At 41.7% G+C, this 22,500-nt stretch overlaps 1 protein-coding gene across 3 annotated transcripts in view; it reads right to left on the bottom strand.

Moving 5' to 3' along the window:
- Window positions 1-22,500, bottom strand: part of INTS7 (integrator complex subunit 7) — a 41,258-nt gene that overhangs the window by 5,888 nt on the left and 12,870 nt on the right. For all 3 annotated transcript variants that reach the window (XM_083733193.1, XM_083733191.1, XM_083733192.1), the window contains 10 exons: window positions 20,464-20,581; window positions 18,791-18,925; window positions 18,073-18,170; window positions 16,935-17,174; window positions 13,817-13,954; window positions 12,417-12,623; window positions 7,542-7,736; window positions 5,715-5,818; window positions 4,893-4,961; window positions 1,754-1,886 (listed from right to left, as the gene is read on the bottom strand). In XM_083733193.1, coding sequence (XP_083589319.1) covers window positions 1,754-1,886; window positions 4,893-4,961; window positions 5,715-5,818; window positions 7,542-7,736; window positions 12,417-12,623; window positions 13,817-13,954; window positions 16,935-17,174; window positions 18,073-18,170; window positions 18,791-18,925; window positions 20,464-20,581 — 1,437 coding nt within the window. The remainder of the gene's footprint in view (window positions 1-1,753; window positions 1,887-4,892; window positions 4,962-5,714; window positions 5,819-7,541; window positions 7,737-12,416; window positions 12,624-13,816; window positions 13,955-16,934; window positions 17,175-18,072; window positions 18,171-18,790; window positions 18,926-20,463; window positions 20,582-22,500) is intronic.

Below are 22,500 nucleotides of genomic sequence, written 5' to 3'. Positions count from 1 at the left end.
AGACTATAGAGCTGGTGGAAACAAATCCGGTTTCCTTTCTGTATCAGGACAAGAGGCGCATTGAATAGCTCCGAAAATAGCTCTGTAGCAGCTCTAAAGGAATTTGGGGAAAAGTTGTTGTTTTCCTCAACATCCCCTATTCCTAAGTGCATCATTTGATCAAGAATATCAAATGGAAAGAAAAAATGGTGGCCAATGCAGCCTGGCAGATTAGATCTCAAGGCAGGGGCTTCCTGGAGACCAGAGGCCACCAGGAGGAAGAATGCAGCCAAATGGGACAAGGCAGTACTGGCTTGAGAGAAACTAAGTAGCAGTGGGGAGTCCCTACAACAAAGAAAGACAAGCCATGAATGGAGCTGAAGATTAAATATGGGGAAATTCTGAAGTCTTACGGAAAACGGCTTGTTCTCTATTCTGGTCCCACAGTGCTTTCTGCAATAAAACGAGAGCAAAAATATGGCCAGCGAGAAATTAACTATGAAGAGTCCTGCTGGATCAGGCCAAAGCTCTATCTAGTTCAATATCTCGCTTCTCACAGTGGCCAGTGAGATGATTCTGGGAAACCCACAAGCAAGAAATTAGGGCAATAGCAGCCCCCTGCTGCTGTTATTTGAATAATTGCTTTAGTTTTTATACGGGACTCTGCGTACATTTTTATTCATACACACATGGAAGGACAGCAGATTGCTTGCTCTCAGAGAGATCAGAGATATCCTAAAGTCAGTATCTGAAACCCTGGTTCTAGTCTATAGATTAAGCTCATTTAGAACTGTTCTCCGCTTTGTGTTTGGAGTTACATCAGCTACATCAGTGTTCTCGGATGACCTGACCTGATAAGAGAAACTCTACACCAGTGAAAAGTTGTACTGAAACACAATCAGCTTCAATGAATGAAGCCAAGGTGGAGCAATGGCAGGTGGCCTCTAGGATGTTCCACACATGAACTTTCTGCATGACAGCCATCTCAGCGTCAGAATCAGAAAGGTATTAAATAACACAGCTCCTAGAAAACTGAGTAAAGTTATAAGCAGTCCAAAGAACAATGATATAGCTCCGCATGTCACTACAAGCTTCATCCCTTTATTTCAAATTACAAATATTTCCGTCTGTTGCTACTGATGTATACCAAAGACGTATATAATGCTTTTCAAGTTGAAGCTTTCCATTCTCAAATTTAGGAGAGGGGGAAGGGCCAAAATCTAAACAGCTGTGGATAAAGAAACATACTACTCATTAAAAAGTAGACAAATTTTGCTACAGCTGGTCAAAATTTTTGAGAATGAGTGAAGACTTATTACAAACAAAAAATATTTTTTACTTTTCTGCACGTTCTTTAAGCTTTTTAATATGCATAACAATATCTGGATTATACTTATGTTTGTATTGGTTAATTCATTATACCTAAATATCAATGCTGCTTCCACCATTCCTATAGCTTTAGTTAATAAATTACAGATTGAAGCCAAGTCTTGACTTGTCACTTCCACCTTGACCACTGAACAGTACAATCCTATACACATCTCCTCAGAAATACAAATCTGGTATTGTGAGTCATTAAAAATTATACCCTCTAAAGCATATGGATCTCCAATGTTGCTCTATGGTAGAAACTGATTTTATTCCATCTCTCTGGTTATATGTTATTTGTGACCAATACAAAACCTGGGGTCATCTATCTTTTGACTTCTGGTTTCAAAGGAATGTAAAGAACTACTATTTTAAAAGTCTCTATGACAAAGTGGCTATTACTTGCCATGTAAGACACGGGTGCATATTTTCTGTTCAGTGATTCCACTTCTTCCAGCACATGACTGAACACAGACATCATTCTCCTTTCATATTCACTTGTGGCATGTGCCACTCCAGCAGAGCCATATTCCTGTAAACTAGAAAAGAAATTCATTCCGGTGGTGCCCAATGTGTCCCTTTCTCTAACTATTCCGAAGTGTCTTGGGTATTTTTACACAATGCGTTGGGACTCTAGGCTGGATAAGAAGGTGAGATAAAGATTCTATAAAGTCACCATCTTGTCTTTATATACTTAACTATTCATGGGAAAACAAATAATTTCCTGGAAATAGCACAGCCTCTCTGACAGGTTCCTTTGTCCTTGTAAATGCTGGACTCCATGGATAACCCTCCCCATCTTTATAGGCATTTCATACTTAATCTGAACATCTCCAATTCACTTAAACATTTCTTCCTTACTCAATTAAAAAATAAAATAAAAAATCTTGGAATAAATTTGTGACACATCTGCAAAGCAGTTGCTTGTGCATTCAGCGCCAAATTGAATACACAAGAAGTGTCCCCTGAACAGAAAAGGCAGATGGCTCAGTTTTGCTGAAGTAGCCTGCACTGACACATGGAAGCCACCTCCACACAATGCATTCTCTGCACTGGTTCACCAAAACAATGATGTGGTTGTTGTGTCTGGCAAACATGGTTTTCCTTCTCCTCTGGACCAAATCTGACATGTGGGTGAAGATGCTGCCTGCTAATCACCTGGCATCACTATCGCCAGGTGATGCTGCACTCGGAAGCCCCGATCGTCAGGACGTCAAAGTGCAGTGCAGAGCTTGAAAATCTTTTTGCTTGGGTAACATTTCAGGTTTGGGTGTAATGATAAACTGCAGCTAATAGAAAACAGAAGTGACAGCTTCCAATCATTTCTGTTCAACAGCAGTGAAGAGGAAAGTGAAAAATGCAGGAGCCAAAAGCTGTGCACAACAGTTTTAGCATTACCTCTGAATCGGGCCATTGTTTTAAAAAGTGTGTACTGTCTATGTGGATTAAGATCTACTAGGCATCAGTTCAGTCCTGTAATTCCCATGTTTAAATGAGCCATTACTACTTCTGAGCAATTCTTTCCGATTTCCAGTCTCACGGGATCTGATCAACTTACATTCTATCAACAGAAATCAGAGTCAGCCCAAAGGGAGACCTTTTACTAGCACCAAGAAGGCTTACATGGCTATCTTTGTCCCTCGAGAAACTTCATCAAAGTCAATGGCATTACACCAGAGATTAATTATCTGGTTAATTTAGGGGATTTCAAAAGCTAAGAAGGAAAACAGGGACTATTCAAGAGAGCCCAATGGTATTGGGGGAGGGGAGCCCTGGCTTTTTAAGTAAACTTATTTGGAATTTAGTTCCATTGAAATTATTAGAGCTTACATCAAATAAAGTTTATTTAGCACCAGGTATACAAGCAATACAAGAAGAAGTATTTGTCATTTATTTTATTTTTAACTTCAACAAGATCTTGTGGCATCTCATCCTGAACTATTTCTAAGAATGCCAGGGTTCTCTTAAAGCTTAACGGAGGCTTCTCAGTGAGAACAGAAATGACAGACAAGCTCTCCTAAAAGATGGCTTGTGCAACACTAGTGATCTTCCACTGCAATGCGCTGATGCATGCTCTTGTCTGTGCTTTAAGTTCACATGGGTCAGTGAGGAGGCCCAAGCCAGGGAACTGAATGTGTAATTTAATCACTCTCTTTTCTATGCTTTTTTGCTTTCTCTGTTTTACCTGTAAGTTGCCTTGGGGAAAAGGTAGCAAATAAATAAATATTATTGCTATTGTTATAATATTGTAAAACATCTTCCGTAACATTAGGGGTTCCATGGCAGACATGCAAGGTTTCCACAGGAGATGTCAATGTGAAAATCCTTCCTAGAAGGAAGACTGAAAAGCACTAAACTATAGAATCTCAGTTTCACCAAGGTGCAATGTCCGCAATGCTTTCATCCCTAGAGAAAAAAAATCACTAAGGGTTGTATCCAAAGTGGCAGTAATACGTCTCCAAACAACACAATAATTTCCACTTGTGCAACAGGACTTCCTGCCTCCTTCCCCTGCACACCCCCTAAATGTGCCTGTGGGTTTCTCCATCCACCCAGAGGAGACTGGGAGAGGGTGGAGGGAGAAGAGGAAGTCCTGTTGTGCAAGCTGAAATCTTTACACTGATGGGACATGTTAGTTGGATACAGCCCTGAGAATGTTTAAAGTAAGGATTGCCTAGCTAAAATATTATAACCATATTACTTGAATCTGAATTTTTTCTTAATATTTTCTGCCACTCCCAGCCAGCTTCATTTAGCTGTTGACTTCAAACTCCTATCAGCTGCCGGCGGGATGGCGAATGGTTGGTGCTGATAGGAATTGAAGTCCAACAACAGCTAGAGGGCTACAGGTTTCCCCATCCCTGATTTAGCCCAATCATCAACCCACTTTAAGGAAATCAGGACTCCTTTCAAAAGATTTCTAATTTTTGCTGTCCTGATGTCTATCAGTATAAACAATAATCTGCTGAATTTTACATTACTACTTTTCCACATGACATGTTCATGTGCTTGTTCATGAACCTCGTTATCAGCACGGTACAGTGCCGAAAGTTTATTTTATTTTAATACTTCTATTAAAATTTTGTTTAAATAAAAAAACTGAAGTATGAAGTCACTGTCAAATTTTTAAAAGTCTACAGAAAATTTTAAAAAGTTTTTGTTTAGCTTTAATTTTGGAGCCAAGGAAAAAGACAAAGTTGCTAGAGAACTAATATGGTTTTTAAAAAAATACTTTCTGAATGACAATAAGCATGCACTACATATAGTTAATGAATTGCTTCCCATGAAATAGTGCATTTCAGTGAAATGCAGCTGAAGTTTCTTTCAGATAAGCAAATAAACTAAAGGTAATTTGAATGGACTCTTCCATATACTCAAAATAAACATTTTGAGTATGTGCAACTTTGTGCAACTTTATTTCACAGGAGCCCTGGCTAAACTATGGCTAGACATTTTCGCCTTGATTAATGGCTACTTAAATTAGAAAATAATGGCAAGACTGGGTGACAAGCGGCTGAAGAAAGTTAAGTCTGCATCATATTTACCTTGCAGATTCAGGATCTAAAATCAGGGCTTCAATCGCATGTGATATCAATAAGCAACCTTGCTGCTGTCTGACGTGATGTTAAAGGTGAACAAATGAAAATGGCAAAATTAAATTAATATTACATGGTTCATTAAAATAATGGCCGTAAGTTACTAAAATCAGCATGGCCTTCATTTCTGGGGAGATCATTAATTTGAGCAACTTGAATTTAAGCAACTTGATTCTACAGACCACTTCACACATATACCTGGTTTGGATACAATTGCTGAACCAGAGTTTAGCCCTATGAAAGGGAGCGTCAGGTCCATGCACTCCCTCCCCCCCCATTTTGGTCATGAACAGGAGATTTGAAACGTTTGGACTCAAGGTATTTACTGGTTTGCCTGCACCCATACTAATCTGCCAACATCACCATTTCGGAAGCTCACCTTCTGTGCCCAACCCTCAGGTCAGCAAGGTGGGTGACCATGAGGGAGAGATCCTTGCCCATGGTGGCATCATAGCTACAGAGCTCTCTCCCACTGAACCTGTGCCAAATCTCTACATTGCATTGTTACACAGAAGGCGCTGAAGAAGAGCCTTCTAGGTATGATGCTTGATAGCTGGGTAATGTTCTGACACAATGATATCAAATGCTAAATTCTGGCAAACAAACTGGTGTTTGGTGTTGGCTTTAAAAGAAAACTGGCATGCTGAATTTGTAAGAAAGTTATGTTCTCCCCATGTCCTAAGCTCCAGTAATAAATTCTTAAGAGTCATCTTTACAAGGCATATCCTTAGAGAAAAATAACCAAGCCCTGTGCTTTGAAAAGTAGGATACAGCTCCACATTCCTCAAAGTTGCTGAGTCTGCATCAAAAGATGATTGATAGAGATCTCCGTATCTTGCAGCTAGGTTCCTGAATTCTTCCATGGAGAGTTTCATCTGTAGCAGCAAAAGGGGTGGGGACAAAAACAAAGCACTACTCATGATTGATTGCACTGAAATGAACTAATATTTTTGTTTCTTTGTATATCCTTGTGCTATGCTCACTTTTCTCATTTGTTTCCATTAGGTCATAAATTGAAAAGGTCAAACAAATACACCACAGAACCCCTGCACTGAGCCCTCATATCACTGGCTCAACTGGCAAGACTGTACCTTCTCTCCATCCTGGCTTGGGACACAGGCTTGCCTGAAGCCAACTGAACTTCCCTGCTTACTTTGGCTCCCATTAGCAGCCCCTAACATATAGAACCAGCAGGTGATTCTTGGCAAGCTGCTCAGAATCCAATTACAACTTGCACCTCAAACGTATCAGTTCTCTCTTTGCCCTGTTGAAAGTTGCCTTTGCCTCACTTCTTGCACCGTCCAAGTCCCTCCTCCCTGCCAATTTGCTCTTCAGATTTCTCCCTGATCCTGGTTTCACAATCCGATTTCTGCCTTTCCGCCACCCTGCCTATCTAAATTAGGTTAGGCTCTATTAGGAGCAGGGCCTTTTCTATTGTGGAATATTCTCTTCTGTAAGACCTGCCTGGCTAAATCAATTCTTGCTTTTAAGAAGCAGATTTGCTTCTCAAGAAGCAGATTCCTGCCAGACTTTTGGAATCTGAAGGTTGAAATCTCTGATACTAGATTTTTTAAAGTATTATTAATTTGCTCTAGTTTGCTTTATGAATTTTCAAAGTCTGTTTTGTGGCAATTTTGGAGGATCCTTGTGTGCCAAAATGCAGGGTACTCATTTACGGGACAAAGCAGTTCAGTGGGGAAGGGAGAATCCAAACCCTTTCCAGTCTAATACCAGCCCAGGCAGAAGGTCAAGGGGGCTGACAGAGGGAAAATAAGATCCACAGTTGATATATTTTCCCCCTCCCTTATGAGGGGAGTGTTTGTATATTGGGGAATGAGTCATTGTGAATACCCCTAACTATGGCTTGCTGTGATGACTGAACTGGGTCAATGTATATCTGACCTTATGCACACTGAAGTTTGTTTTTGGCTTACTTATCATGGTTTGCTGAACTGAAACAAACCACCACCCCCAGTTCTGGCATTCTTGTAAGCCAGAGATTTTGTTTAGTTTCCTCTGTGCACTAGGAGGGAGGAGCAAAGGGGACAAGATTGGAGCATTCACTGTAAGAGATTAACTCTGGTGAATTCTGTGAAGTCAAAGTGCTAACATACCCCAGAAGGCAAGCAAGCAAGGAGAGACTAAGTACTTCCACTGGGAGTACCTTTCACTGAAAAAGCTATGTTTCTGGCCTCCATATAAGGTAGAACCTTTAGCAGGGCATCATGAAACAGATCTTACTATGCTAAATCAGAGATGGGGAACATGTAGGCCTCTAAATGTTGTTGGACTCCAGCTCCCATAATTCCCTGCCAGTGTGACCTGTGGTCGGGGATGATGGGAGTTCATAGCTCCTGGGCACAGGCGCTAAGCAACATTCTTTCTGCAGAAGGTCTGTACCTTTTCAACATGTTTATAGGAGAACACAGTGGCTTCTGCCCATTGCAAAAGGAGCCTCATTCTTTAATGATCGGCTGAATTGCAGCTAATGGTCACTTTTTTGGTCAGTGTCCACTGTTCATTGTTTTCATCTCAGAACACCAAGCCAAGTAAAAATATAACTGCACGTTCATAACAGGGATAAACTGGAGCACATGCCTGGTTGGAAATGCGTCCACACCGCTGAAGGTCACTGCCTGAGGTCATGACAATGGTTGTGGCAATGGCAGGTGGAGGACTAGTCTTCAGGCTATTACAAGTGCAGATGAGCTGAGAGAAAGCCTGAAGGAGGTCAATCCGGAGTTTGACAAACCCGCACTGAAAGCTCAAAGGGTTAAGGGGTGTGCTGGCAGCCTGAAAGACAAACAAAACACAGAGTCAGAACTTTGAGACTGGTGACCCAAGCCAAAAGCCATTGAAGAATGCCCTTTCGATTTTAGAAATCATTTCTCTAGAAGAACACTTTGTTTAGATAATGTGGGATATTTGGGGGATTATGTATTAGTATTCAGAAGAACATTCCACGGGTGAACTTTATGGATGACAGCTCCCACAGATATTCAGAGGTTGCTACTGCTGCTTGGAGCAGGGGGATAGACTTTTACAAGATTTAGATTAATAAGGAAACGTAATTTAGATTAGGAGTGGGTAGAGTTCAGGCCTGTGAGATCTACTTTGTTTTTTACAAGTACCGCAAGAATTACCAGGTCTGATGCAAAAAACAGGAGAATCCCCAACCTGTCAGTGTCTCAGGCCTTCTAAGTCAGTCCTCAGATCCACTCCACCCAATTAGCTCACCCAGCTCATGGAGATGCATGCCAGGCCAGTTCCCTCACCCACAATTAAATCAGAAGGTCCGGCAGATGAGCAGCTTCATACGCAAAAGACCCAGGATTGGGGAGTCCAGAAATGGGCTATCTGTAACCCTGCTAGAACCAATGACCCCATCCCTCCACCCCGTCACATCTCCCTCAAACTCATAATCACCCCAGTAGAGGTCTCTGCTGAGTAGAGCAAGGTCCTAATTTCCAATACCTCCTTTCTCTCTGCACTAGGCGCCTTCAAAAATTTATCATCACGCAAGCATTAGGAGAATGTGTGGCCAGAGCTGAAGAAAAGGGAGAAGCAGCCATGTTTTCCAGTGCCAATTTTAAAAATGAGCAGCTACAATAGCAGCAGATTTCTAAGGGAGGATATAAGGATATGTATCTGTCCAGCCTTTGTGAAGGATGATATTCTGATCCTAGATTGGCTTGAGAACCCAAGTTAAGGGCCAAAGATGTAAACGGAGACAGAGGAGAAAGAAAAGGACAGAGAGGACTTCCGGGTTAGCGCCATTGTTTAATGGCGGATTCCCTCCGAGCTCCGGAGGGAATCGGCTCAACAGGGTTCGGGTCCTGCCGCGCCGGCGACGCGGGGACCCTTAAAAACCACAGGCGCGGATGCCTGTGGACGTGGTGACTCGGTGGGCACCATTAACGCCCCCGACCCGCGAAGGAGCCTTTTTAAAGGCTACGGAACGGGGAACGGGGAGCGGCGCGGTGCTGAGAGTCCTCTGCTCACCCTGCTGAGCGAAGCCGCATGCCATGGACGGAGAGCGCTGACTTTTTCCCTTGAACATTCGGACTAAAAGCAACAACCCGTGAGTAACAAGGAAATTGGACTTAAAAAGGAATCTTTGTCTTGGAATTCGGTATGACCGGGGCAGGGGTAAAAAGGAAGTCCCCCCCCCGCCTTGCAAACAATCTAAAGCAAGGACTTGAGAACTAAAGTTGAGAGAAACATCTTTGTCCCTTGTGGAGAAAACTTATTAATTTCATGATTGGACATTATAATTAATTTTGCTGGAGGATAAGAGTTGGTTTCGAAAGTTAAAGTGCAACCCCCCGGGACCCGGGAGTGATCTGTGAAAGAGCCTGTTTAAAAGACACAGACTTTGACAGCTGTCAAATTAGCTGCCAAGGCTGGGGAATAAAAGGAAACGTTGTTTCTGGTGATACTGCCGGTTAGATTTTCTGTAATTTGGATACAAATTGTTGGAAATAAAGAAAAATAAGCTACATTGGACTTTTGGATTGGAACTGGAAAGATACTAAGTAAATAAAATCCCCCTAGAGGGGAGTTGTGGAACACTGCAAGAAATGGCTGTAAGTGGAAAAATACTGATTGAGCTGAACAGGACATTTTATCTCCTGGGAGAGCTCCAGGAACTACAGGGAGAGATCCAGGATCAAGGTAATATTTTGACTACAAGGGCGACAACATTGAAAGAAGCAGTAAATAAATTTGCTGGAACAGTAAGAGATTTGACACAAGTCTTTGTCGTGGAACCAAAAGCCCCTGAAGTTGGAACAGAAGTGGCTGCAGCTGGGCAAAAGAAATTTGACAAACTTGAGAAAGTGGAAAAAGTGATACATGAGGATTTGGTGGAAAATTTGGTGGAAAATGAAGGTGAAGCCATAATGTTGTGGAAGATCAAGGCAGATCAGAGGCCTGTTAGTTCAAGTGAGATCAAGATGGAAGTTGGAGCTTTTGGGACATACAGATTTAAAAAATTTAAGGAACAAAATTTGAGCTCCACTTTTAAACTTAGAGGCCTGTCTGGAAGAAAAATGGTCATTACTGGGACAGATCTTCCTCGAGATTTGGTGTTGAATACAAAAGATGGTCAAAAAATCCGGCAGAGTGAAATGGAAAGAGCATTAAGAGCCTCGGAAATCTGGGATCCAGGCTGAGAAATGATGGACTGATGGACATTGGTTTGGGGATCATACCGGGAAAGGGAGGGTGGGACTTGGGAATCCAAAGGGTGTTAAAATATAGTTTTGTTAAGTTCTTTTTTCTTTTTATAACTTTCGTGATTTTTATGGAATGTGGGGAAATTGTGGAAGGGAAATTTGGGTCGATTTTAGGAAAAAAGTTTAAGATCAAGTTAAAATGGGGTCTTTTAAAGTAATTAGAAATAAGGCTCTCAAATTAATTGAGAAATGGAAGAAAGAAGAAAAGGAAAATAAATAGTAATAAATAATGAAATTATTAAGTTAAGGTTGAGAAATATGATAAGAACTTGTTGAGCAGATAATATAAATTGGAATGCAAGAAGGGGAGGGGGAGGAGGTCTGAGAAATAAGGTGAAAGAAGATAAGGTTTTTTAAACATTATGTGTTTTTGTTGTTTTTCTTTGTTGGATATTTGTTTTTTGTCTTTTTTCTTTTTAATTTTTGCTTTTTGCTTTTTTCATTATTTGGAAAATCTCAATAAACATTACTTGGGGGGAAAAAGAAAAGGACAGAGCATATGCATTTGTAAATGGCATGTAGACACACAGCTTGTATGCATTCAGCACAATACTTTCTGAATTAACATATTTGTCAGAGTTCTGCGGATGTCCAAGCTAATAAACAAAGCTCTGTGATTTCCATATACAAAGGGCACAATAAAGGACACATGAAACAACCAAATCAGTATTTGCCCAGAGAGATGAACAAACTACTTAGCTGCCTTTTTAAAGCTTCATAAGAAACAATTACTGGTTAATAAAAGGCTCAAACTAGGGCAAATACATTGCAAAGGCAACCTAAAACATCAATTTTCTCAAACTGTGGTTCTTCTATTGAAACAGGCACTATTTTTGTCACGATAAGCAATTAAATACATTTTCTGCTCCATATAAACCAAGCTCTATCTTATTTCTGCTTGCCTGAGCTGACAAATTGCCTTCTTCTGGAGTCAGAAATGTTCACGCACACATTGTGCAACACAGGACTGCAGCAATTCAATAGAACTGGCAAGTTAAATAAACCTTGAGCCTGTCTTCTTCCTACCACATCAAGGGACTCACTTTGAAGACAATGTATTTATATCCTGTAATTTTTGAGATCAAGTTTGGACAAACTGTGTCTCACCACAACATGTATCCCCCTCAAGGTGCTTTTCTGCAGGCTCTCCCCCTTCCCTGAGGAGAAAATGGCTTTTCTGGCTCTTTGAATAGCCATGGCAATGAAAAATCAGGACAGAGGGTATAGGGCCATTCCTATCCTCACTACAAACCTGCAAGGTAGATTAAGGAGAGACCAAGCCAAGTTTACCTCTGGGGTGAGGCTGGATTGATCTCTGCCTGCCTGAATTCAGTCCAATGTTCTAACCACAACAACACACTGAACTGAGCAAAGCTTTGAAAATGAAGAAGCTTAAGAATGCATATTCATTACTTGGCCCTGTCTCATGCTTCCCACACCCATTTTAAGTGGTAGATCCAGAATTTCTTGGATTGGTTATTTATGTCAGAATAAGCTTATGCAACATGGTCCATAATAAGGTCAAGCCGAGCCTCCAACACATTAATGCAAATAATCCACAAATGATGTTGTTGTTCATGTAACCAAAATACAAATTAGTTGCTGTTTCTCTACTGCATAATATATTTCCAGTGCAGCAGGGCAAGTCCCTCTCCCTGGCTAAGCATTTCAAGAATGCAGAACACAGTTCCATTCCGGCAAATGCAACCGAAAGTAAACAAAAGGGGAGGAAAGGTCTTCGTTTTACGAGGAGAACTCCCATGACTCTTGGCTGATTGCACAAGGAATCCGAGATTGTTCACACGGCAGCCAAGACTGCTATTGTTCAATCTCTGCCTCCTATGCACTCATGTGATGATAAATGTTAATGTGAGCATGAAAGCAGTGGGTTCATACCTACTCTGTCAAACAGCAGTAGTTTACTGGTTTAATTATTACAGGAGTAAGCTACCTTACTGATGAAATTATTGCTGGAGTCTTGCACTGCCAACATGCCAATTCAGTAGCGACCAATCCACTCAGACGGCCATGTAGACAGAAAGAAGGTGAAGATCTTAAACGCTAAAGTTCTTGCTGGAATAAGCTACTGCTGCTTAAGAAAGTAGGTGTAAGCGCAACATTTGTTCTTCCAAGACATTTGAAGAAGAGTCTAGTTAGAAACAGTAGTGAAAAAGGACAATTGCTTTAACCTACAGGTCTGTAACAAGTAAAGGGTGGGGGGAGAATTCACACTGACCGTTAAGGATGCTATTCCTTTGTGGTAAGATTTCAGTGACTCAGCAATACAGGAAAGTGCTGAACTATAATCATCCTTTTGCAGCCCTGTCAGGCCCTGCTCTGCATGGGAGAACTCCTTCAAGCTGTTTAGCCAGAAGTAGAAGTGTTCTGAAGCCACCTGAGTCAGCAAGCTTTGATACAGCTCTCTGGCCATGCCATGGTTACCCTGTGCAGGGCAACAAGAGAGAGATTTACAGAACAAAAACAAAACAAAACTCTGCACTTAAACCAAACAATAAAACAGGATCAGAATAATACGAAATCCTCAAAAACATTTCAAAGTTGTTCTTGCCATTTAAAGCTTGAATATATCCCACAAGTGGAACCTTGCTGAGAAACTTGCTCTCCCCACTGAAAGGCCTTAGTCTTTCCCAATGAAATCTAAAATAGCGCCCCTGCTCAAGATGAGTGCTCCAGTTAACAGCTGCCAAAATGGGACTCTACAAAATGGTATCCAGACCCTACTATGTCTCCAATGAAATCAGCTGACTTTTTTGTTGTAAAATTAGCTGAGGGGAATTGGTCCATCAATAGCTGCAATCTGGCAGGTAGAATTGTTTTAATTTAGCATGCTTTCACATATTTTAACTCTACTTATTCTTTAAAAAAGACCCTAGTACAGCACAAAAAAATGCAGCCACTTTATATCACCTAGGTTAGGGCAATTATCTCCCCAAAAGGTTACAGCCTTCATGGGGAATTTAAGGAGTACAAAGAGTTACCGTATTTTTCGCCCTATAGGGCGCACTTTTTCCCCTCCAAAAATTAAGGGGAAATGTGTATGCGTCCTATGGGGAGAATGCAGGCTTCAGGAAGCTCTCCGCAAGCCTTGGGAGCCCGCAGGAGTTCCCGTCGGGTTCCCTAGGCTTGTGGATAGCAGCCTGCATCTCGAAGCCTGGGGCGAGCTGCACAGCGCACCCTGGGCTTCGGTTCCCCGACCTGGTTTGGAGGCTGGCGGCGGGGAGAAGCGCGCTTCTCCCCATTGCCAGCCCCACAAGCTCAGGGGACAGCGGGGAGGCGGAGCGCCGCCATCCCGCTGTTCCCCGACCTGGTTTGGGCTTCAGGCAGATATCCGCAAGGCGTGGGAGCCCGGCGGGAAGTCGCGACGGTCTCCCAAGGCTTGCTGAGAGCTGCCTGTTCTGGGGGCTGGGGTCGGGGGAAGCTCGGGCTTCCCCCGCCCCAGCCCCGCGCCTGGGGGGCGAAATAATTTTTTTTTCTTTATTCCCCCCCCAAAAAACACCTAGGTGCGTCCTATGGGCTGGAGCGCCCTATGGAGCGAAAAATACGGTACTTTCAACTCAGTCAATTAGCTTTGCTTATTGGGGAAACCAGAAATTATAAAATATGGATCACACATACCATTCTGGAAGCTTGTCTGGCTATCCTGTAAGCTGTCCATCCATTGGAGACATTTTCAAGCTGTTGTTTGATAACAGTTTTCACTTCAGAGGATAAAGTCTTCTGGCTGGCAACAAATATCACAGTAGCAAGAGATACCTAACAAGGAAGGAATAGTGCAAAGCTGAATGAAAAAATAAATCACACAGACCCTAGCGACAAATAATGTGAAATCATAGTCTGCCATCACCAGTGTGAGCTTTGGTCTCATCAGGTCCACCCCCTACTTGCACAATGAATACAGTTGTACCTTGGATCCCGAACACCTTGCGAGTCGAACGTTTTGGATCCTGAACACCGAAAACCCAGAAGTGAGTGTTCCAGTTTGCAAACGTTCTTTGGAATCCTGCAGCCAATCGGAAGCCGTGCCTTGGTTTCTGAACATTTTGGAAGTCAAACAGACTTCCAGAACAGATTCTGTTTGACATCCAAGGTACAACTGTAGTTATGTACCTGGTTCACTAGTAACTTTGCTAGTAAAAAACTAGTAAATTTGTCTTCCAATCAGAATCACAATGACAAATTAGGATCAAACTACAATGCAATCCTGGTTTGTGGGGAAATGGGGGGTTACACAAACCATAGTTTGCTAGGTTTAGACAAAACAGCATTGCTGCTAAACCAGGAGTGGTAAGTACTTTATTCAATCTCTGACCACCACAACAGGAGGAATATAGAAGGGGAAGGCAGAGTTCAAGGTTCATACTCCTTAAACCACAGTTTAGTGCTACATTTGAATAGTTTTCTGTTACTTTCTTTGAAAGGTTAACCACTCTAATACCAAACAAGTGGTATTGCTTGCAAGTGGGTCTGTCTGAAAAGGATTGCAAGCTCTGGCAAGTAAACATGGGGTTATATACAACTGGAGCACTGAAATTAATGTGTAGGTCTAGCTTAAGGCCACTGATTTCAACTGGTCTACTCTGAGAACAACTTAGCTGGATACAACCAATGGTAGTGAAATGGCTTTATGCCCTCATAAAAGCCCTGTTAAATCAAACTACGAATCCAGCACCTGTGATCAGTCAGGTATGACCAGAAGGGCATTAAAACAACAGCTCTGCATTATTGCTTTGCAACTTGCATTCAGCACTGCCTCATGGCTAATGATTGATGTGAGAATTTGCTTAATCCCCCCTTTAAAGCCATCTAAGCTAATGTCACCTTCACATCTTATGAGCACAATTCCATAAATTATGTGCTATCTGAAGTGCTTCTTCTTGTCTGTCCTGCATCTACTGCTAATCCATTTCACCGACTGATCCAATTTCTGGTCTTATATGAGAGAGCAAAAAACCCTGCTTTCTCCACACCAGACATAATTTCACGAGCCTCTACTATATCCAGCCTTTAGACATGTTCTTTCCTAAACAAAAAAGCCTTTTCTGGTACGGAAGGCGTTCTAACCCCTTGATTCTGGTGGTCCTTTTCTACACTTTCCCATTTATTATTGAGATTTACAAAGATATTAAAAAGTAGAAAAACATTCAGCAACACAATCACAATAAATAACTGGAACAAAATGACATGAAAATGTTGAATAGCAAACAACAGGCTGTTTCAGCCCTCTGCCCATTATATCTGAAACACCTTTATTAGTTTCACACACAGCAGTGTGTGGGATCAGGCAGCTCTGCCCAAAGCCTGCCACTTCCCAGGGCCTGTTGAGGGAACTTCCTCTCTGCCTTGGCTAGCACTGGCAAGGCAGTTTGTGCATGTTTGTGGCACTTGATGGCGATGTGTTCAAATGCTGAGTTGTTCCCTGCTGCCCTCAACTGATACCTGCACCCACACAATGTACTTCAACACCTCCACAGTTGAGTAAAGTCACTCCCCAACCCATATTATCCGTGGATTGGGCAAGATTCAAATCAAATGGGGTGTGCATAAGGGCTGCCACTTGGGCAATACAAAAACCATGCAGACATAAGATGCATCAAATCCACTTTGAGCTGTCCTGTGTCTACCGCCATGGTGGAAATGGGTAAGACTTTTTACAGTGGTGCTGTCATTTCCAGGCCAAGCTGACCACCCATGTAAAACAAGTGCCACCTACTGGACTGAAGGAGGATTAAGATTAGTAAGACTGCAGATATACTCCTAAATGGATGTGTTTCAGGTTTGGGATGCAGACTTTTAAGTTTCCTTTACTTGCTAAAAAACATCTGTTTGATGCTTACTTAATAGAAGTTAAACTACCGTATTTAACATGCCATTCCTCTGTATCATCAAGTTCAATTGTTTTTTTTTCATTTACTTTATTAAAAATGCTCTCTTCCTCTCTCTCTCTCTCTCTCTACACACACACACACACACACACACACACACACACAGCTCTTTCAGTAATCACATTGACTTCATGAAATCCAAGGTGTTCCAGTGAAATCATTATTTAATTAAAAAAGCCAACTGTCTATCTAGCACCGCATCTAGTAGCCAAACAAGCTTCTCTACTGACTGAACATTCAGCTGATATCTAAAACAGTGCTCTGATGCTAATCCCTCATATTTGTTAGACAGAAGCATGTTGACTTTGAAAATAAAGGGTTGGTTTTTTTTAAAGAATCATGACTAGTGGCAACCATAGGTTAGATGAAGGATAGGTCTGCCCACATATATGCTTTCAAACTTGTTGGACCAGTGGTTTGTCATAATGTGCTTCACTCTCTCACAAGTTCATAGACACATTCCTCCAGTACCACAGGTAGGAAACAAAAAGCAATGAAATCCTTTTGTGTAAAATTGTTATCCAAAACCACTATGCATTTCTCTACAACAGGTTTGATAACCAAAAGTGAAAAGAGAAGTAACAAGTCTTTTAAACACGAATGCTAATGCCATGAAAGAATGGGATAGAAGAAACATGGCTAAGGATACAAGGATACAAAAAAAGAGAAAGAAACCTCATGATGAGAAGAGAAAGCAAAAAACACAGCAATGTTGTAACTGCATCATGGTTTTCCCTGCAATGAGGCAAGTTGACTGTTACACAACATGCAATACTACATGTTTACAAAATGATTATTCAATCCAATGGTACCCAGGTCCAGTTGCTATATCTGGAATCAATGTTGCTCACCAAAAGCTCTTGCTGTTTATCAGATGCAGATCGTCCAATCACTTTATAGAGATCCATCAGGTCCCCCAGCATTCCGTCTCCCAAGACTGGTAACTGCATGGCAATGGCTGCCAAGCAGTGGCACATGAGAATCCTGGCAGCATCATGTGCGCTGTGCAGCTGTGTCAACAAGGACTCCACAATGGACTGGCTCAGGTGGGGCCGGCACTTGGCCAGCTTCACCATGCAAGTGAGTGCTATCTGCATTGGGGGGAAACAAAAAACGCTTATTCAACATTCATTGCAAATCTGTCAAACACTACTCGCTTTTGGTCACAACACTCATGTAACCATGAAGGTGCAAAATAAAGGAGAAACCAAAAAACACAAAGACATTCTGCCAAACCACCAAACCCTCTAAACTAAAGAACATGCAGGGAGGATTCAGATTTAGGAAGTGCACAGAGAGAGGAGAGGGAATGGAAGTTACACTGCAGAGCCAGAAGTCCTTGCACTAATGGAAATGTTTTGTTGGATACTGCCTTTAAGCTTCTGTACAGCAGACCCTTCCAGCTTTGGGAATCATCAGCTGCTTCTAAACTTAAAACTAAGCTGGGCTGATTACATCCTGCCTAAAAAGTATAAACTGTGTTTAACTTAAACTATGATTCATTGGAAGAAGCCAGGATCAAACTGTGGTTTATGTGGTTTAAACGTAGGATAGCACTCTAGTCCCATCTCCGTTCTGTTTTTACAAAGATGAGACTCATGCGATACACAGTCAACACATATAATATTACTACTTATTGTATGGAACGACAATGAGACAAACTACATATTCACCTATCCCAAGTATTTTTCCTAACTACCTGCTCCACAAAGGGCATTAACTCATTTGCATGTCAGTCCTCACTCTTTGGTTATATGGGATGGCCAGTTCACAAGAGCACAGTGAGGCAAATGTTGGGCTACTCCGGACTTGCTAAATTATTGAGTCCTGCCCTTGATCTGCGTGCATTCTGTAGTGCTTGGGCATTTATTTCTATTTTAAGTAGTTAACCAGACCCCAAAAAGCGGCCCCACTAGAACAACCTGCATTGCTCTTACATAGATTAATATGGAAGACAACTGGGTTGGTGGGGGTGGATTTATTATTTACCTTTAAGGTCGCTTGAGTACCTAGACTGCTGTCTTGACTACAAAGAACAAGGAGGGATTCAAGGCCAAAGACAGCATCCTGCTCCAACGGCAAAAGATCTAGGACAAAGATTTAAACTTTAATTCCTGACTGTTTTAATACTAGCCACTGTGGTCCTCATGGCCATGAAAGAGAACAAAACATTTCCCTTTTAACATAACTTGGAAATCTGGGATCTAGAAATGCCTTGATGCAGTAATACAGCACAGCCAAATGAGTTTCAAATAAATCCCATCAATTTTAAAACACCAAGAACTGAAATGCTGTCAGTTCTAGCTTGCATGCATTTCTTAGTGTTAAGGAGGAGAAAATGGTGAAATGAAAAACAAAACAAACCACATGACCATTAGATTTGGCTATAAACTGGAAGGCAGCAACACCATCTTAAAATTTCTCTTTCATTACATTGGCAGAGAAATGAGCAGGATGTCTGCAGTTCAAACCCAGTCAACTTAAGAGCAGTGCACTGATTTCCATGCTCAGCTCTCATTCCAACAAAATACTGCATAAGCAATGGAAAAATAGTGAAAGTAAACAGCAATTACTTGAGTTCTCTAGTTTAGCATCAAAGGTAGACGTCCACATGAGTTCAACTTCTTTCCAAAGGAAAACACAGCACATTACATCAAACATGGGGAGATATACTATGACACCCACCCACCCATCCTTTTAGAATTACCTTTTTCCTGGCATGAAGCAGCTATGTTTGTCAGAACTCGGACTCCATGAGCCGCAATACCCTGGTTATTATGGTAACAGCATTCCTGTGCTAGTTTGACTATATCGGATGATCTTGTTGTCGTAGCTGTTGCTCCTAAGGGAGAAATAGTGGGATACTTTTAAACAGCAAAGCCTTGTTCATTACATGCAGTATTTTCTTTCCCACAGTTTAAGAGCAAGGGAAAAATAGGAAGATGGTCTGGTTATAAGCATTGCCTAACCTCCAACTAAGCTATAAAGGGGTATTTATTTTAATAACAATAATGCCACCCATCGGACTGGGTTACCCCAGCCACTCTGGGTGGCTTCCAACAAATTAAAACACAGTAAGACATCAAACATTAAAAACTCCCTATACAGGCCTGCCTTCAGATGTCTTCTAATAAGAAATAAGACTGGTGTAGTGCATCCGTCGGAGCAAGCTGCAAAGCTTCCAGAAAGGGAAGCAGCAGCACGAGTCCCTTTCTAAATTTCCTTATTTCTCAGCACCTCTAGAGGCTTTGGGGAAGGGGATGCTGCTGTCATTTTTCAGCTTCTTCAATGCCTCACACAGGTTGAAATATGGCTCTGTCCCTCCCACCCAAGTGATTTGTTCATGACACAAGTCCTGGGGGTTGGGGGTCCAAGAGCTGAGTTTTTGCTTTATCATGAGCATTTTTTCAGAAACAGCATGCACAGGAGAAGGGAGGACCCAAAGATGACTACAAATAATGTTGGCTTTTAAGCCAACATTGTAGAACCTGCACAGAACTATACTGCTCTTCCAAAACACAGAACAGCCAGATGGCCACTATCCACATCCATCTTATCTCAAATTTATGCAAGTTCCAATCACTACAATATACTCTAGATTCCATCAGCCCCTCCATTTATTTATTTTTAAGTGAAATGGTAGATACTCCACACCCTTGCAGAAAAATAGGCTGCAGGGTAGCTTTGGGATCCTCATCGTTTCTCAGTCTACCTTGCTTCAGGGGGCTTGTTTCAAGGTTGAAAGACTGTTCCAAGTTCATTGGAGAAGGAGCGGAATATGAAGACAACAAATCATTCATTCAGATTCAAAGAGCTACCAAAGATTAGTGGGTTTAAACTTCTCCAAAATCAATAGGCCTTCACACAAACCAAATCAGGACTCAAAACACAGAATGCATCCACAATCTGATTAACTTAGAGGCCATCCTGAGACATAGCTGGAGAGCGGAGGATGGTTTAAATCAGATGTGCCAATCGGTTCATGCAATGCTGTGTGTAGCGAAACAGCAAACCAGGCAACTCAAGCAACTTTAAAAGGTAAATAAGGTCTAACATATTAATTCATGTTAGAGAAGTGCAGGTTTTAAAATAATCATATGCAGAGAAGAAGGGTGTCAGAGAATACTAATGTGGAAGGCAACTGTAGAGCAGGACTAGTTTCTTGAGTTTATAATTTCGGTCATTATCGTAGTCTTACAATGCAATTAAAATTAGCTCTGCAGTTTTTGAACTGCTGCAGTGCCTTCCAAGGAAACACACTTTCCAACATTATTTACAGTGTTCAAAAGACTGAAAAGCAGCACTTATACTAATATCTGCAACAACACCGGGGGGAAATGGAAAGTGTGCCAAAATTTGGCTGATCTAATCTATTCATACCTGGAGCAATGCTGAAGTACTGTTTGATGGCTATTGTCCCCGACAGTGTGGACAGTACAGATAGCATGCCTAGTTTCATACTGTCATAAGGAGTTTGCAGAGCACATTCACATAGTGCCTAAAAGCCAGGAGATAGGACAATTTTAGTACAAGGAAGGAAAATGAATTAAAAATTATTAACATGTGTTCATCACGCTTGACTCACACGCATACATAACATTAATATAACAGAAATGTAATGTATAATAATAGTAAATAATAACAACTTAATGATTCCTGGTTGAGGATGCAAAGTACCTGCATGGGGGGGGGGGGAATTATTAGTAACTTTAAATACTTGGCAATTGTATAAGGCCTGGGTATTCAAAATTCTTCACACACATTATCTCAGCAGTCCTTATAATACCCCTATAAAGCTGTTCAATATTATCCACATACTGTAGGTTGGGGAGCTGAGAAAGAGAGAAAGCATCTCGCCTAAGGCTGCCCAATGAGGAGAAGGCAGATTTGTTCTCTGTTGCTCCAGTGGGCAGGACCTAAACTAATGGGTTTTGAAATGGCAAGGAACATAATTTCAGCTAAACATCAGAGGAAAAAACACTTCCTAATGCAAAGAGCTGTTTGATAGAGGGAAAGGCCACCTCAGGAGCAATGTCTTCTCTTGTAATGGATAACCACCAAAGGCCATTTCAGCTCTAAATTCTATAATTCTACACTATGGGATTTGGGGAGGTATCCAATATGCACATTCCATTAGCTCAAGGATTTCTTTTTGTGCAACAGAACTGTCTCCCCCTCCTCTCTCTGCATGTGCCTCCACCCTCTCCAAATCCACTCTTGAAGGTTGGGGGGAAACCCAGAAGAGATTTACAGGGTGCCTGGAGTGAGGTAGTCCCACTGGACAGCCAAAAGGCCTTGAGCTGATGGAGTGAGTGTGCTCAATAACACCCTTGAATTTTTTGGCTTCCAGGCTCACATCTCAATAGCTCTTAGTCACTACACCATGCCAGGTCCTGTTTGAGGTTATGTGAGGTGACAGGTAAGCTTTACCTGTGGTCTTTCTCACATATGATGGCTGCCTCAAACATGCAAGTCAACATTTGTTACTGGAGCCATGGGTGATGAGCATGCCAGAATGAAATCAGTCATAGAAGCTGAGGTCGGTCATGAGAATCGGTGTGCTATGCACTTCACTAAGTCAAGGATTTTTGAGCTGAATTACCAGCCTGATATTTCCCATTCATTCACACCAGGAAAGGAAGTCTCATTCCATGCAAGTATATGTCTCTCAACGGGGAAAGATTAAATGTCACTATGAAGTACACTGGTAGCTTCCTTTGTGCTGCTGCAGGAGGCAGAATAAAATCCTATGCACAACATTCACTAATGGGGCATCATCATTTAAAGTTCAGGTACAACTGAATGCATTTATAGCCCCTGCCCCTTTCTAGGCAAAACGCTTCTCACTTAAGCAACATACCTTCAAGGGTAAAAAAAGTAAAGGAGGGAGAAAGTCTCTGACACGTCTTGGTAGCCCACACAACCTAAGGAATATAGAAGCCTCCAAAATAAACACAGAGCATCTCTATCTGTCCTTAACTAATATCAGCAGCTGCTGCTGATATGCAAACGTTATTTTCCTCATTGCAAACTTTCATAGGCATAGAATAAATTGTTTCCTTTTAGAGCAACAGCCCTTACTAAGTACTGACTTGTTTATTTGTTCTGAAAAGTGGTCTTTTTACTAGTGGCCTAATAAAAGGGGACGCAAGACCTGGTGGAAGGACCTTCTCCCCTCTGTACAAAAGGGGGGGAAAGCTAGAGAAGTCAGCATCTGCATGGAATAAAGCATGCAAAGCATCTTTTTCAGCATCAGATTAGAATAATCTATTCTAGCTGTCATTTTTGGATTTTTACAGAATTAATGATGCTTGAGTAGAGATTGGATGTGGAAGAAAGGAAAAATAGGGCAGAAGGAGGAAGTGGCAAGATTAATGGAACAGACAGATGTGTGGGGAAGGAGAAGAAACTATGCAG

The sequence above is a fragment of the Podarcis gaigeae genome, assembly GCF_964106915.1.
Source record: "Podarcis gaigeae genome assembly, chromosome: 3".
Taxonomy (NCBI): Eukaryota; Metazoa; Chordata; class Lepidosauria; order Squamata; family Lacertidae; genus Podarcis; species Podarcis gaigeae.
Note: the sequence above shows the minus strand (reverse complement) of the source record. Positions and strands in the feature narration are given on the sequence as shown.